The 18,008-nt window shown below is 43.1% G+C and overlaps 1 protein-coding gene across 1 annotated transcript in view; it reads right to left on the bottom strand.

The window, feature by feature from the left end:
- LOC126195460 (neural-cadherin-like) overlaps positions 1 to 18,008 on the bottom strand; it is a 368,993-nt gene that overhangs the window by 216,672 nt on the left and 134,313 nt on the right. The window contains exons 3-5 of the mRNA XM_049934087.1: positions 17,610 to 17,780; positions 12,917 to 13,054; positions 5,157 to 5,343 (exon numbers count right to left, since the gene is read on the bottom strand). Of these exons, the coding sequence (XP_049790044.1) occupies positions 5,157 to 5,343; positions 12,917 to 13,054; positions 17,610 to 17,780 (496 nt within the window). The remainder of the gene's footprint in view (positions 1 to 5,156; positions 5,344 to 12,916; positions 13,055 to 17,609; positions 17,781 to 18,008) is intronic.

The raw sequence follows: 18,008 nt of genomic DNA, 5'->3' as shown, positions 1-18,008 counted from the left end.
TTAGTATATCACCATTGTCTCCCATCTTAGTTATCTGTCTTTGATAAAGCTCGCCCTCATAATACACCAGAACATACAGTCCCACAGCCAGACTTTGAAGGCTACATTCATGTGCAACACTGTGGGTATGTAGTCACTGCTAAAATCACTGAAGTCATCATTTACATTTATGCTGTTTTCACTGTCTTGTAATGACAAAACAATGTTGCCACCATGACTACTACTGATTGATGTCTTCTCTGATACATTATTTTGAGCTTGTGTATGATCTAATGTCAGTGGCTGATGTTGTAATGGTGCTTAAGCTTCGAGTTCCTCTGACAAGAGATTCTCTTCTGGAAAGGGATTGGGGGGAGGGGGCTTTCAGTCTCTTCATTGTCACTGTTTGGTGATTACATTTGGTTGTTTCTTCCTGTTTCTTCGCAATTTGTTGTAAGAAACTATCTCCTATGAGGGAAGAAATGGATATGTCCAGGCTCTGTGAAAGCAACCATTGGAGGGCCATTTGTGTGCCAGTAGGATAAATTTCTACCTTGGGGAATCCAGCAGTCAAGTTGCCAGTACCATTGTACAAATGATCCACATTCTCTTCAGCTGTGTGGGAAACTGTTTCTTGGCTACAGATGCACAGTGACTTCCAGTGGCCATCTTCTCCCAGTCTTTAGCATTTTCTCCAGGCAACTTTCATTCAGTATAAGTATGCCACATCCAGTGGCTGCAGGACATGTGTAGAATTAGGAGAAAATACAAGGAATTTTATGTGCCTTTCTGGAACAATTTTAATACCTTTAAATTAATGTGGGAACAAAGGTTGTTACCAATAATACCCTTTGATTCTTCCTGGCTCTTCAAAATAGACAGCATTAATGATGTGAACCAGTTGTCAAAAGTGTGTCCACCAAACCACCGTAACTTGGTTTGATTGCAAAGGGCACCAAAGAGATCTTTTTCAGTCCCAGTTTTCCATATTTTCTCTGCTTTGCAGTTGACATAAGGTGGCGCAATATCCTCTGCTGCACACAAACATTATTGGCATGCATGCCTTAGATGAATTTTGTATCTTCTCAGGGTACTTAGCTTCCATCTTTGCAGTCAACATCTTCATCTATTACTGCTCTAGAGCGTGAAATTTTTTCCAAAGTTCTGTGGGTCAACACTGATTTGTGTCTTTGCATGACTCCTTCTGTCCAATCCTTTCCAGGCTGGTTATTTTTGAATCTCACTTCTTCTTCCCACTGTGGTCCAAGTACTAGAAGGGCTTGACAATACAGTGAAGACTGACCGCATTGGCAGGAAATCCATAATTCGATACAGCAACGATGTGCACCACACATTGCAGATCCTCATATGTAAAGACGTGAGCTCTACCAACAGCATTGAAGTGTTTCTAAAATGGTTCAAATGGCTCAGAGCACTATGGGACGTATCATTTGAGGTCATCAGTCCCTAGAACTTAGAACTACTTAAACCTAACTAACCTAAGGACATCACACACACACCCATGCCAGAGGCAGGATTCGAACCTGCGACCATAGCGGTCACCTGGTTCCAGACTGAAGCGCCTAGAACCGCTCGGCCACACCGGCCGACTGAAGTGTTTCTCTTGGATCTTGCAGTGTAATGTGTTTTTGCGATTACAAAATTTTGGTGCTGCTTGACGAATCGACGAAGTTTTGATTCTCATTGCTTGTAAGGTTTCATATATCATGCCTCTGTACAATTCTTGCCTGGTCGTGTTACAAGAACATGTTTTGGATTGCTGGGCATGGCTGGCCAATTGTGATACTAAAAAAAGTGGGTGTAGGCCTACTTGTCACAGCAAATGGATTGACTTTGGGACAGTTCCACTGTTGCGGGACTCTGTGTTGACTTTTTACAGTTTTGACATTGTACAGTAATGCATGCAAAATTAAGATATTACAGTGAAAGAAAAGAGGTGTTAGAAGATGTAATTCTCAAAGTAAACACCTGTCAGTAATGTAAAATGCGCAGTTTTCTCTTGATGTATGAAAGTTTCCGGTAAACAAAAATGGTTCAAATGGCTCTGAGCACTATGGGACTTAACTTCTGAGGTCATCAGTCCCCTAGAACTTAGAACTACTTAAACCTAACTAACCTAAGGACATCATACACATCCATGCCCGAGGCAGGATTCGAACCTGTGACTGTAGCGGTCGCGTGGTTCCAGACTATAGCGCCTAGAACCTCTCGGCCACCCCGGCCGGCTCCAGTAAACAACCAACCTCGAAAAATCGGCACGAAAAGCAAAAATCATCTACTCAGCCAACAGTAGCACAACAGCTTACAAACGTTGGCACCAGATGCCCCCACTTACTGGCTTAGCGTCTGCTCTTGTTTCAAAAGCCGATAATTAAGCGTTGTCGCAGTGTTATCTCCCTATCCTATAGTTACTCCATTTTATGGTAAATAAGCATTGCCTCTTTCACAGTGTCCTTTATTAAAGATTTTGCAAGGTTAACCCTCCATTTTCAGGCTATTCACTGTAGAGAATCACAACGACATAGCATAGAATGGGTAACCAGTCTCTAATTGTACTGGCTGGGCACCAGGATATCGAAGTATTTTGAGACGATTATAAATTACTGAAGACGGAGGATTAAACGTCGATTCACAGTGGATGTCCACGGAACAGAACAGAACATCACAAACAATTTGTTGTACGTTCATACTGCAAGCAACATCACTTTTCTCAGCCTAGTGAAGAACGGTCTAAAGTGAGGCTATGAGACAACATCTGTGATGTAAAATGTCCGGATAATAGAACCTGTCAGAATTAAGAAATCAGCAGTGGTACTGAGTCTATTAAAGGAAAAAAACAGAATTTACAACCTATGTTACTGACAAAGGTTGTATTGTAAATTTTATGCAGTGCTGAGATGCGAAAGAATAGGAAAAAGACATCCAAACATTCCAAAAAATTGACATTTATTTTCTAGAAGTTTCGAAATCGCTCGAACTGAAATTGAAAGACAATACATTGAACGTTTTTACCATATCTATTGTATTTTGTTCCCCAACTAAATGACAAATAATTTCTAAGGAACTGCATTTTTCTCTGTCAATAGAGGTGACTTTATCACTATAAAAAAATGTTTTCAGAGAAAATTGTTTCATCAGGTTACGTTGTTACCCATGCACTGCATAGTTTTTTTTAAGGTATTTTAAAGCAGCCAATAAAGGACGAAGAATACACAAAAGCACAAAATACACTACAGTGTTTTAACGTGTGCGAGAGCGACAAGAATAGATTGATTAACTTCCGATGTTGACAAGCGACGCCACTTTTCCCTCCCCCGCCTTCAACAATTTCTTTCCGCAATTTCATGACATAGACGTTCGCCTGTCTCGTTTTATTTTCTAGTGTGAATCGACTTTAGTCTCCCAAAACCGGTGTGGTGAATTTAATTTACTACAATTAAAAACTGTCAAAGGCGAGTCACAAATGAGTAAACTAACTTGCTGAATGCATTGCGCTTCTGTTTCCACTAATTACATCAACAAACTGATAGCGATTTAGGCAATGTCGCCTGTGTTGCATTGTAGATTACATCCAGTGAGCGATTTGTGCTTTTACCAGTGGGGGGGATGCCTTAGGGGGTTAGTATAATTACATATGTTACCCATGGTTAAACAGTTATTTATAAATAGATGTTAATGCAGAAACTCACTATTCACGCGTATGCACTATCAGAAAAGCCATCCCTTGTTATATCTTTAAAAGTACATTATAGGTAAAGCTTATTTACAAAATCATCTACATACAGGTATACGACGGGAATTCAAAAAGTAAAGGCACATTTGTGAAAAGCTGTACTTATTCTGATGATAGAAAACTGAAAGATGCGTTATTTTTCTACGTAACCTCCCTGGACTTCAATGCAGTTTTCCCGACGTTTTACGAGTTTTTTTTATGTCATCAGAAAATACGTTTATCGATTGCATCTGTAACCAATTTTGCACTGCAGCAGTGACGTCTTCATCACTTTCAAATCTTCTTCCCTGTAGTGCTTCCGTTAAGGGTACAAACATGTGAAGATCACTTGGAACCAGGTCTGTACTGTATGGTGGATGTTCCAGCACCTCGAATCTCAACTCCTTTATTGCGTCGGCTGTCCGTTTGGCAGAATGTGGGCGAGCGTTATCTTGCTGCAGGATGACACCTCTTCACAGTTTTCCACGACGTTTGGATCTGATTGCAGGTTTTAGTTTCGTACGCAACACATCACATCCACCATACAATACAGACCTGGCTCTAAAGCCTCGCTTACGCTGGGGCGACGTCTTGCAACATTGTGGCATGCTACGGAAATGTAGCGTGCGTCGTCTTGTAGTATGCTACAACAGGCAACATATTGCGGCGTATGTTGCATGCGACAGATTAATTTATACCAAAGCAACAGCATTTGTGCCACACGTGTGTCGGTCTTGCAGTATAAAGGATAATAAAGTATCGCAGCGGCGGCCTACTTGGTACTTGCACATGCAGCTAACAACGGAAATGAAAACCAAAGGAAAAGAAAACGATGGTGTAAGAGAAGAGTATTTAAAGAAGGTCCACGAAATAGTATCCTAGGAACTAGAAGCAGATGATGGTGCGTTATTTAGTAATGTGTGCTTTCGTCCAAGGCGCGTCAGTCCGCGCCATACCGTTGCCAAAAGGTGGCCTAACGGTAAATGTTCGCACAGGTACCGGGCCGGTCACCACCCTGTCTCAGGGCCCGGGGTGGGAATTTCAGCCCCCAGCTCACCCAACTCTGCGGTACGACTGCTGCGGTATGACTGCCACACTACTTCCCTCGCAAGTAAACGGATGACGCACCTTAGACGAAAGCAACAATGACAACATGAGAATGATGATTTAGTTCTAAATGTTTTGAAATGCTTAACTACTACATAACACTTTTTCAAAATTAATAAGCAAACATATTAATAGTGTTAATAGTAAGACTGTATTAAAAACTTTCAGTGTTCGGCTCCACAAATTTAAATTATATGTAAAGTTTACTCCAGTGTGTGGGAAATAAACATCCCAGGTTGGGATGCATAAACTAAAGCCAGAGGAGGGGATGGTCTGATGCAGAGGGGGGGAAATCCCCCCCATCCCCCCTGCAAATCGCACACTGATTACATCTTACCGGATGAGCTGTTCTCAGTCACGGAGCCCCAGTAGAGCGCTTGCGGGAAGACGGGCGCGTTGTCGTTGACGTCTGTGACGGCGATGTGGACGTCGGCATACCCCACCAGTCCCTGGCCCGCCTCGTCCTGAGCGAAAGCCGTGAAGCGCCAGTGCGGTCTCCCGTCCGGTGGATCGCGGTCCAGCGCCTGACACGTGCAACAATAATCTCACCTCTACAGCAGTTACGAAACTCAGTACTGTTGGTCATTTACACACACACAGACCTGCAGGCAATTTCAAAACATGGAAGGCAAGCTAGCAGCATAGTTGACAAAGTAGTGTTTGGTTCATTGTTGAGTTCAATCAGAGGATGATTGTTAAGGTCTCTTTTCGCAACTACTGAATCGTTGTGTTTCACATCGATTCGTATACAAACTAATATTGCATTGGCTGTTAGCTGGCGAAAAGAGGACACGACAGAAAGATTCGTAGATGTAATGCTAATCTTCTAGGTTAATGTCTATATTCATGATTTAATATTAAAATATATTCTGTTTGAGATCTGAAAGAAACAACTGACACTCGCCAAGGCCCACTGCCAGTTGATAACAGGACAACATACAATTGCTACGGAACGCCATACCAACGACAGTAAAAGGAAATGTAGAGGGCGGAACGTGTTAACTGCAGCGAAGTTTGTGCACTCTGTATGCATTTGACGGTTCATGCAGTAAGGCATTCGACGAAGGTTGTTTTGGAAACCGAGTAGTATAGCACTCCGTGTGGTAAGGTAACAAGCCTGTAAGACATGATTTGAGCGCTTACGACCGAGAACGAGCAGTTGAACGGCTCAAAGCCGGTAAAAGTGTCACTACTGTGACCGCAATAATGGGTGTGTCCAAAAGTGTCATCTCGCGATTAAAAAAGGCCGCTGAAATGGTACGTGACAGCATGTCACTGGTCGCAGAAGGATCACCACACTGCAAGACGTCGATACATAGCCTTATTGTCGGGCAGAAACACGATCTCGTAGTTTGGTGCTGGACAGTGTAGTTAACGGTCGCGAAGGCTAGCGGTGGACGGCAATTCCTGCATTCACAAGTGAGGGAATTTGTTGTTCGTGTGAGGGATTAATTTGAAAGTGAGGGGAGTAATGAAGGACCTACTCTCCCTGTGTCAAACGTAGTGCAACGAACAGCCGATGCACTTGGTATTGGAACTGCTACAGTGAAACGCGTGACTAAGGAAAAACATATAGGCCTTGACAATGGTGAGAAAGACTTCAAGCTAAGCACGCGAGATAAACGCAGAAAGGGTACGAAGGGAGTGATAACTATTGACAATTTTAATCAGTGTGCCATTCGAGACCATATTTACAATTATTACTGTGAAGGTGAATTACCAACTAGGAAAAAACTTATAGTTTCTCTTCATGAAGCAGGGCTGTTTTCCGGCGGTAAGACGTCGCTGTCTTCGGTTCTGATTCCTTTAGGCTTCAGGTATGAAACATACAACAATCGTAAATTTGTAATGGAGAGGACGGACATAGTAATTCTGCTCTGCAGTTTCCTGAGAAAAATGTGCAATATTGTCTTTGACAAAGTCATATTTACGGATGAGACTTGGATTAAAATAAACCACAGTGTTTCACACATTTGGACTGGCGACACGAGTTCTTCAGTTCTAAGACAACCAACCGGGAAAGGTGGCAAATTAATTGTTTGCCACGCTGGAACAAGTGCAGGGTTCATAAATGGTGCTTTGTGGGTTTTCAATTCGAAGAAGTTGGGAAATTTCCATGAAGAAATGAATGCCGCGAGTTACATCTCATGATTTCGGGATAAACTTCTTCCGAATATTCCTCCCGGGTCTATTATAATGATAGATAATGCACCTTATCATTCTACTCAAAATCAGTGGACAAAGCGCCGACTATGTCAATTTGAAAAGCTTGTTAAGCTTAACAAGCCTCAAACTCTTGTATACACGGTCGACGAAATCGCTAGGGCTGCAGGTCACAAAGTTATTCGTTTGCCACCATACCATTGCACGTAAAGTGCCATTGATCTTCTTTGGGCTCAAGTGAAAGGAAATGTGGCGAGAAATAACACGCGTCCACCTTTCTCACAAAGCAAGGTGTTAAAATTGCTTCATCAAGCTTTGAATGAAGTTATAGCAGATATGTGGCGATCCGTGGTTCTACACACGAAAAAAGTCATTGAAGATGCTTGGGAGAGAGTATTTGTGGAGACCCATTGGAAAACATTATTGTTAACCTTTAATATTCTCGTGCAGAAACGTGAACTGGCTTCTTATGTAAAGTAAGAATTTCAGGAAACTTATTTCGACACATATCACGAGCATTTGTTTAGGGAAAGATTTTAATAAATGATACAACTTTGTAATATTTTTTGACGCTTAACTACCGCAGTTTGAAAGTGATTCGTCGATAGAATATATACTACAAGAACAATCAGTGATAATTTTAGCAAAGGGTAATTAATATGTTGCCATAACTATTTACTCTCTCGTATTGCTTTATTTAACTATTATTTCTTAAGATACGCACACATATGTTTCTGAACTGTCGGAAATGCAGCGCTTTTAACAACTTAAGGTGAACTGCCGAATGGAACCGTCCAATGACACAGGTATCATTAATTAACATTGGAAATTTTAAGAATAAATAATAACTCACGAATCTTGAATTCTACCATCGTAGCAACTCATTTTATAGATAAATGTCCTTCAGTAATAACGCTTCTTGCACGTGCTATGAAAAAAAAAAATGAAAGGAAAGACACACAAAATAAATGCGAAAAGTGTCGGTCATGTTTTCTCATCTTTGCTGCCGCGTGTGTCTCATGGAATTAAATTCTCTCTTCGATTGTCAGCGGCCTCTGTCAGTCAACAGACGAGGTCGTCCTGTACGCCTTCGTGCTGTACGTGTCCCTTCACGTTCCCACTTCACTACCAGATCGGAACCAGTGGACTAGGGATGTATAGGAGTGTGGAAATCTCGCGTACAGACGTATGACACAAGTGACACCCAATCACCTGACCACGTTCGAAGTCCGTGAGTTCCGCGGAGCGCTCCATTCTGCTCTCTCACGATGTCCAATGACTACTGAGGTCGCTGATCTGGAGTACCTGGCAATAGGTGGCAGCACAATGCACCTAATATGAAAAACGTATGTTTTTGGGGGTGTCCGGATACTTCTGATCATGTAGTGTATGCTACCGCCGACTATTGCAAATGCGTCCGTAAACTCTTTGGTCAAGGGCAAGGGAGAGGGCATACTTTGCAAGAGGAAGGGAGGCCAGCTGTGTCTTAGTGACATTTTAACTGCTTCCTTTTGCTGACATCCAAAAGGATTTACTCACTCGATAGACTATACTATTTTTATGCAGATTTCTTATTTTAAATGTCATGATATTAGTGGTATACAAAAAAAAATATATATTTTGTGGATATTTTCTAGCTTTATGTCCTGTCACTGGATACAATAGATTTAATCTTATGGGCATGCGATTTCAGATCGTTAGAAGAAAAAATAACATACAAAGAAGAACTTTACGTTCATACCAGAAAGGTATTTTGTTAGTAAGGAAGAGAGTTGTACCTCGGAACACTCTTTCAGACATTCGCCTCTGTGATAGAAGTTTAGTATATTTTCTTTTTCAATTTAGAAATGACAGCATTCACTTTAAGTGTGCTGCCGTTTTTTTCTGAAATTATTAAAATTACTCTACAAAAGTAAGATTTTCCAAATGTGAAAAACTACTTCAATGAACAAAATGGTCATGTACCTAGGAACAAATATTCTATCCAAATTTTCAAAGTGTTGTAGTCGAGAAAATACTGTCAATACTGTAATTACAATGAGGTGAGAAAAATCATTGGATAGCATATGTACATATAAAGGTGTCGGTCGCGGACACGAGGTATAAAAGAACAGTGCACTGGCGGAGCAATCATTCATGTGAAAAGGTTTGCGACGTCATTATGTCCGCACGACGGGAATTAACAGACCCTGGATACGGAATGATAATTGGAACTACATCTACATCTACATCCATACTCCTCAAGCCACCTGACGGTGTGTGGCGGAGGGTACCTTGAGTACCTCTATCGGTTCTCCCTTCTGTTCCAGGCTTGTATTGTTCGTGGAAAGAAAGATTGTCGGTACGCCTCTGTGTGGGCTCTAATCTATCTGATTTTATCCTCATGGTCTCTTCGCGAGATATACGTAGGAGGGAGCAATATACTGCTTGACTCCTCAGTGAAGGTATGTTCTCGAAACTTCAACAAAAGCCCGTACCGAGCTACTGAGCGTCTCTCTTGCAGAGTCTTCCACTGGAGTCTATCTATCATCTCCGTTACGCTTTCACGATTATTAAATGATCCTGTAACGAAGCCCGCTGCTCTCCGTTGGATCTTCTCTGTCTCTTCTATCAACCCTATCTGATACGGATCCCACACCAGTGAGCAGTATTCAAGCAGTGGGCGAACAAGTGTACTGTAACCTACTTCCTTTGTTTTCGCACTGCATTTCCCTAGGATTCTTCCAATGAATCTCAGTCTGGCATCTGCTTTACCGACGATTAATTTTATATGGTCAGTCCATTTTAAATCACTCCTAATGCCTACTCCCAGGTAATTTATGGAATTAACTGCTTCCGGTTGCTGACCTGCTATATTGTAGATAAGTGATAAAGGATCTTTCTTTCTATGTATTCGCAGCACATTACACTTGTCTACATTGAGATTCAATTGCCATTCCCTGCACCATGCGTCAATTCGCTGCAGATCCTCCTGCATTTCAGTACAATTTTCCATTGTTACAACCTCTCGATATACTACAGCATCATCCGCAAAAAGCCTCAGTGAGTTTCCGATGTTATCCACAAGGTCATTTATATACATTGTGAATAGCAACGGTCCTACGACACTCCCCTGCGGCACACCTGAAATCACTCTTACTTCGGAAGACTTCTCTCCATTGAGAATGACATGTTGCGTTCTGTTATCTAGGAACTCTTCAATCGAATCACATAATTGGTCTGATAATACATATGATGATCCACATGCTCTTACTTTGTTCATTAAATGACTGTGGGGAACTGTATCAAACGCCTTGCGGAAGTCAAGAAACACGGCATTTACCAGGGAACCCGTGTCTATGGCCCTCTGAGTCTCGTGGACGAATAGCGCGAGCTGGGTTTCACACGATCGTCTTTTTCGAAACCCATGCTGATTCCTACAGAGTAGATTCCTAGTCTCCAGAAAAGTCATTATACACGAACATAATACGTGTTCCAAAATTCTACAACTGATAGACGTTAGCGATATAGGTCTATAGTTCTGCACATCTGTTCGACGTCCCTTCTTGAAAACGGGGATGACATGTGCTCTTTTCCAATCTTATGGAACACTATGCTCTTCTAGAGACCTACGGTACACCGCTGCAAGAAGGGGCTAAGTTCCTTCGCGTACTCTGTGTAAAATCGAACTGGTATCCCATCAGGTCCAGCGGCCTTTCCTCTTTTGAGCGATTTTAATTGTAGACGTACGGGAGATTTTATTTCGGAAATCGTTAGGCAATTCAGTATACTGACATCCACAGCGTCATGAGCGTGCCGATGGTACCAGATTTCAGGTATTACCCCTCACCCCGGACAACACAGTGGCCGACGACCTTCACTTAATAATAGCAGCGGCGTTTGCTCTAAAGTTATCAGAGCTAAAATAAAACCAAGACTGCCCAAAAGCCGGCCGGAGTGGCCGAGCGGTTCTAGGCGCTTCAGTCTGGAACCGCGCGACCACTACGGTCGCAGGTTCGAATCCTGCCTCGGGCATGGATGTGTGTGATGTTCTTAGGTTAGTTAGGTTTATGTAGTTATAAGTTCTAGGGGACTGATGACCTCAGAAGTTAAGTCCCATAGTACTCAGAGCCATTTGGACCATTTGAATTTGAACTGCCCAAAATAATCGCAGAAATCAATGCGGAACGTACGACGAACTTATCTGTTAGGACAGTGTTGCGAAATTTGACGTTAGTGGTCTATGGCAGCAGACGACCGAAGCAAGTGACTTAAATGACTTTGCTAACAGCACGACATCGCCTGCAGCGCCTCCCCTGGGCTCGTGACCCAGATAGGTTGGACCCTAGACGACTGGAAAACCGAATCATGGTCAGATGAGTTCCAATTTCAGTTGGTAAAAGCTGATGGTAGGGTTTGAGTGTGGCTCAGACAAAGCCATGGACCCAAGTATGCAGCAAGGCACTGTGCAGTCTTGTTGTGGCTCCATAATGGTGTGGACTGTGTTTGAATGGAATGAACTCAAACGCTTCCACCGGATCGGCGCAGGATACAGCGTGATCCGTAACTCCAAAACACTCATAGGCTGTCGTACACTCCACAGTCGTGTCGCTCTACACATCTCCTCAACCACCGCTTAGTGTTGACTGAAGAAGTACACTGAGGCGACAAAATTCATGGAATACCTCCCAGTGTTGTCTCGGACTTCCTTTTGCCCGACAGCAACTTGACGTGGCTGGGACCAAACAGGTTGATACAAGTCCCCCGCAGAAATATTGAGCCACGGTGCCTCTATAGCTGTCTATAATTGTGAAAGTTTTGCCAGTGCAAATTTTGTGCACGAGGTGACCTCTAGATTACGTCCCATTAGTGTTAGATGGAATTGATGCCAGGCGATCTGGGTGGCCAAATCAGTCGCTCGAATTGGCCAGAATGCTCCTGTGGTCTGGTGACATGACGCATTGTCATCCATAAAAATTCCATCGTTGTGTGGGAACATGAAGTCCGTGAATGGCTGTAAATGGTATCCAGGTAGCCGAATATAACCGTTTCCAGTCAATGACTGGTTCACACCATACCAGTTATGGAGCCACCACCACCTTGCACAGTACCTTGTTGGTCTGCGCCACACTGGAACCCTACCTCAGCTCTTACCAACTGAAATCTGGACTCATCTGACCAGGCCACGGTCTTCCAGTCGCCTAGGGCCCAAACGGTAGGATCACGAGCGCAGGAGAGACGATGCAGGCGATGTCGTGCTGTTGGGAAAGCCACCCTCGTCGGTCGTCTGCTGCCGCAGCCCATTAACGCCAAATTTCGCCCCACTGTTCTAAAGGATACGCTCGTCGTACGTCCCACAGTGATTTCTGTGGTTATTTCTCGCAGTGCTGCTTGTCTCGCAGCACTGACAACTCTACGCATGTGCCGCTGCTCTCGGTCGTTAAGTGAAGGCATGAACGCCGTAGTGGGAGGTAATGCCCGAAATTTAATATTCTCGACACCGTGGTTCTGGAAATACTGAATTACGTAGAGTTTTCCGAAATTGAATGTGCCAAGCATCCAGCTCCAAGTCCTATTCCTCATTCAAAGTCTGCTGATTCCGGCCATGCATTCCTCTTCACCTGAATCACCTGAATACAAATGACACTGCCCCCGTGTACGCGATACTATCGACATCTGTATGCGCCCATGATCCATTCATTTGACAGGAGTGCCCAGATACTTTTGATCAGGTAGTGTACGGAATGTAGTAGCGTTACACCTGCCTACTTGAAGAGGAGGGAGGCTAATCATTTCTACGTTTGATGCCAGTTAGACGTTTGTTGCGTGCTGCCTTCGTAGTGTTGTGTTTCGTTTTCTATGGCAGGTGAGTTTTCAGATGCGTCGTCTAGTTGTAACGAAGGCGCAAAGAACATACTAAGCTATTATCTTGTGCTACTGATAAAGAATGTTTACCCTGAGAAGAAATATGTCCCCTGTGTTCGGGTCGATGCGAAAGTTGCCAGCCGACGGGTTGTCGGGGTTGACTCCGGGCCCGGTGATGAAGTAGACCACTTCCTGCGGCCTCTCCGTGTCTCCGTCCACCGCCTTTACCTGTAACCAAGACACTCCTCCATTTTCTAGTGTACACAGCTCCACTCATTACCTCCAAATGAGCTACAAATAAAAAAAATGGCAGTCGATAAATAAACCCATAGCAACCGGAATATCAACAAGCAGAACAGCAACGCTACGTAATTGTGCACCAATCTAATAATTGCACTGAAGACAGCTACACAATAGCTGATATCGCCCTGCAACAAAAAGATTACAATTTTATGACTGATGCTGCCCTTCCTCCCATATTGGGTTTTTCTGGTAGACAGTGTTGTCTTGTACCTGAATGCAGGATTTTTTTCTGTGAATTTCATCTGTGAAGTCATCTTGGGTCATCAGCCAACTCACGGCGTTGTCTTCTTGCAACATTTCGATGAGTGTGGTACTCCTCGTCTCCAGGCGAAGTGTCTAGTTAATGTCTAATTTGTTCCTTTATATCAAATTTTTGTTTCAGGCGACTTTTAAACAACACTGATTTCTTGGGGAAACGTATGATAAACACTGTGCCGTCTTACAATATACAGCCCTGAGCAATGGTGCTGTGCACTTACTGGTGTTACACGTTTTCAGTGTTTTCTGCCTGCTTAAGCCGGTATTATCGCGTTAAATATAATTTTTTGGCATTTTCATGCCAGCAAAGTGGTATACTTTCCGGTTAAATAGCATGTATGACATGTGAAGTTGTCACAATAGATATTTTTTCCGCTGTGAAGATGGTCCGTGATCGAAACCGGTTGTGAATAAACATAATGCAAGACAGAGTAGTTTGTATCAAGCATTTCTCCAAGTGTTCCTTTATAGTCGCTGGACATTTATTTATTTTATTAACAGTGCAGGGTAACCCACCGCCTTGAAATGTAAGGTGGGTCGGATGCTTCTGAATCTAACAGCAAAGGCTTCTCATTGTTACAACCGTATTGGTGTACAGTTGTTAATGCTTTTTTTAAAGTAATATAAAGAACATAATATATAAAAATTTCTCTGAGGTTGCAGCGAATTGAAAGTTTAACAATTGTTAAAATGATTCCTTATAATTTGTTACTACCTAGTTGATGAGAATATAATTTACATAATGCAAATGTCAAAGAAAAAGAAAAAAAAGAAAACTAATACAACGAGTGTGGTAAAAATAATTTGAAGTATGTAGAGGGAAGTGATATCCTGTATTTGGATGTGTAATATAGTCTAAGTGGCATGTTGGTTGATAATGACCTACTTCTATCTATTTCAGATGAGAAGGTCTCGGTTCAACCTCGAGCTATTCTCATCTGAAATGGTTTGTGCTAATGTATGTTTACACAGATTATACAGATTAAATACTGTTTGATCACTTCATACATGGAATACGTGAATTTTAGCTTTATATGAGAAATACACTTACGTTTGTAATTTGTTAGTAGAAATAGAATATAGTTCATTGCTACTTGAATGCATTATTCCTTAAGTAACTTAATACTCGTACATTACTGATGTATAAAATTCATTGATTGTAGCTTTGAATAGAGAAGGGAATATCCTTCTGTCTGCACACATTAAGACGAGCAATAGATTACTGATTGTGTGCAGTATGCTTTATACACTACGCAGTATGCCATTGGGGAGCCGGCCGCGTTGGCCGAGCGGTTCTAGGCGCTACAGTCTGGAACTGCGCGACCGCTACGGTCGCAGGTTCGAATCCTGCCTCGGGCATGGACGTGCGTGATGTCCTTAGGTTAGTTAGGTTTAAGTAGTTCTAAGTTCTAGGGGACTGATGACCTCAGATGTTAAGTCCCATAGTGCTCAGAGCCATTTGAACCAAAACCAACAGTGCATGACACTGCATGGAAATATCAAAAGCCACAGCCGTCGCATGTCCAGATGCCACGAGCTGCTCCATTCCGCTGTGTTTTAACCTTCGAACATCGATAGTACACAGATGCGGTATTCTGCAGTTAAATAACAAAGATGGGTGGTCAAACACATACATCTCTGTTTTAATTTTATTTTAATGTCAGTTTTAGCCTTTCAAATTCCCTTGTTGGCATGCACTATTTTACTGCTGTCAAAAACCTCACTCCGCAGCATCAGTTCTCCTATCATTGTTCCTATGAACCCATGTCTTCCTACCGCACAACAAAGCTGGCCAAGGCATAACGACGCAGAACTTTGGGACAGTATTCTTCAGAGCCGTCTTAAATTTTCATATATTACACCCACTCATTGTTTCAAAAAATGGTTCAAATGGCTCTGAGCACTATGGAACAACTGACGTCATCAGTCCCCTAGATTTAGAGCTACTTAAACCTAACTAACCTAAGGACATCACACACATCCATGCCCGAGGCAGGATTCGAGCCTGCAACCGTAGCGATCGCGCGGTTCCAGACTGTAGCGCCTAGAACCGCTCGGCCACTCCGGCCGGCAGCTCTTTTTTTTTTATATAGTCAGCCGTTTTTGTACGATGTCATTACTGTCTTGCATTGTTCGTTGTTCTTGTACTTGTTCGAGGGCCTGAGAAACTTTCTGACAGTATGATTCGTAAGTTTCTGTTAATTGCAGTGCTGCAATATTGTGCCGTTCTTTACTAGTATGTCTTTCTTTCTGAGCATTTGATATCCTTGCTCTTATCTTGGCCATTACAAGAAAATGATCTGAGTCCACATTAGGGCCACGAAAGGTTCGAACATCCAACAAGTTAGATTTATGCTTCTGGTCTATCAGTACATGATCAATTTGATTAATGGTTCCACCATCAGGTGACTTCCAAGTGCCCTTGTAATTCCGTAATTCTTAATTACTGACAGCCTTGGGTTAATGGGTGTAAAATTCATCACCAAATGTTTCAGACCTTTATGAACAAGGAAACCTGTACCAAACTCATGTCTGTTATCATCACAGCTATAGAACATAGTGCCCTCTTTCTTTTCCAATATCCCACTCCCAGTCCATCGAATTTCTTGGATGCCGATAATGCTCTCCTTGAGCTTCCCGTGCTGGTCTAATAACTTCTTTAGAGGGCCTGGGCTATATAAAGATCGAACATTCCAGGTATCAATTCGAAGATCAGTTTTCGACTTTTTAACCATTCGTTGGCCAAGATCCGTGCCATATCGTCGTCTATTAATCCGTCCGGCTTTTGCTCTTCGGGTTTTCGTAACTTTACATATGAAGAAATTATCTGGGTGAACATTTCGTGTGTTTTTTACGCGTTTAACCAGATTTTGATCATGTGCCAATGTCCTCTGAGGCGACATCTCTGCATTCAACATTTTCAGCTACACATCGCCACGAACAGCTCCCAGACAGCGTCGCCTGTAACTGCTGTCGCAAGCAGGCCATGGAAGGACACACTCACCAAGCATCCGACCAGATGCGCATGACGTCATGCACCTCCACCCAGTCATTCTTGACGGCCCGCCACTATCACGCTCGCACTGGTCTCAGCACAAAGTGCATGAGGCCGATACGTACACTGGTTGTATGTAGATCGCTTTCACTTCTCGCAGCTGCAGAGGGCATCTCTGTAGTAGCAGTACCACAGAATCACGTGGGCGGAGGCGCTCCATTATTCGCCCGTTAGCGCAGATTTTATCATTACGCCAATCTGGAATTACATTCAATTTTTGACAAAAACAAATGACAGATCACATGAAAGTATCTCCTTTACTTTTTGAATTATTAAGTAAAAACCGATATTGATGCTAAAAACTAAAAAAAACGAGTTAAATTAACTTACCTTGGCATATAAGATACAAATTTAAAATCACAGCACTGCATTTGTGAAATAATGTAATAATGAAAATGTACCGTATTTCACTATGATATTGTAATTAAACAAGGCTAGAAATTAGAAAGAGACATTTCAGAGTCCACTACCCACCCTCATTTCCGTTTAAAAAATTCTGGAGGCTAAAATTCAGATGTTATCGGGTTGAAAAATTTATACAGTGTAAACAGAGTACAGATTCACCTAGAGAAAAATTAGGAACGTCGGTTTTCAACTTAACAAAAATATACACTGAAGCGCTATGGAAACTGGTATAGGCGTGCGTATTCAAATAGTGTGACGGCAGTCCTCCTCCACTATAAGTGGCGGGTTTCCGTCTACTGCCTTTCTTGCAGAGGAGTTGCAACACGTTGCTTCACCCTTGGATTCTCAGGCACTTCAGAAATGGGCCTTCCTCGAACGTGACACACACTATAACGTTCCGAAGTCTTGTACCAGTTCAGAACTATGAGGGGCAGTCAAACGAAAAACGAACACTCTACGCAACCGGGCCATGGAATGGATCCATCCAAAAGTAATCAGCAGGTGTGTTAAGACATTTATTCCAGTGGGAGACGAGACACTCAATTCCTGTTTCGTAGAACGCGGTCTGCCGCTAACGTATCCACAAACGCACCCATTCTTGACTTTCTCGTCCGACTGAAAGCGTGACGCGTTTGGTGATTACTTTTGAATGGAACCATTCCGTGGTCAGGCTGTGCGGGTGTTCGGTTTTCGTTTGGTTGCCTGTTATAGTAAGTCCAGGGCGCGAGGTAAGTCGGCCGAGCGGCAGGCCGGTGTACAGACCGTGAGTATTCTGCGCGGCAGGTGCGTGGAGTCCTCCTCCTGGACGGTGGCGCGGTACACGGGCTGCTCGAACGCTGGCGCCAGGTCGTTGGCGTCGCGCACCCGCACCAGCAGCGTCGCCTGCCCCACCACGCGGCCCTCCGAGGACACCGCCGCCAGCACCAGCTCGTACTGCAACACACAGCGCAGTTGTGCCTTCGTGTTACGACAGGTCCCACCAGGAGGCCACACCCCAGCTCCACCCACAACACTGCGGAAACTGCCCAGAAATACACTACTGGCTATTAAAATTGCTACACCAAGAAGAAATGCAGATGATAAACGGGTATTCATTGGACACATATATTATACTAGATCTGACATGAGATTACATTTCACGCAATTTGGGTGCATAGGTCC

The sequence above is a fragment of the Schistocerca nitens genome, chromosome 7, assembly GCF_023898315.1.
Source record: "Schistocerca nitens isolate TAMUIC-IGC-003100 chromosome 7, iqSchNite1.1, whole genome shotgun sequence".
Classification (NCBI taxonomy): Eukaryota; Metazoa; Arthropoda; class Insecta; order Orthoptera; family Acrididae; genus Schistocerca; species Schistocerca nitens.
The sequence above is the reverse complement of the archived record's forward strand: the minus strand, read 5'-3'. Positions and strand labels throughout refer to the sequence as shown.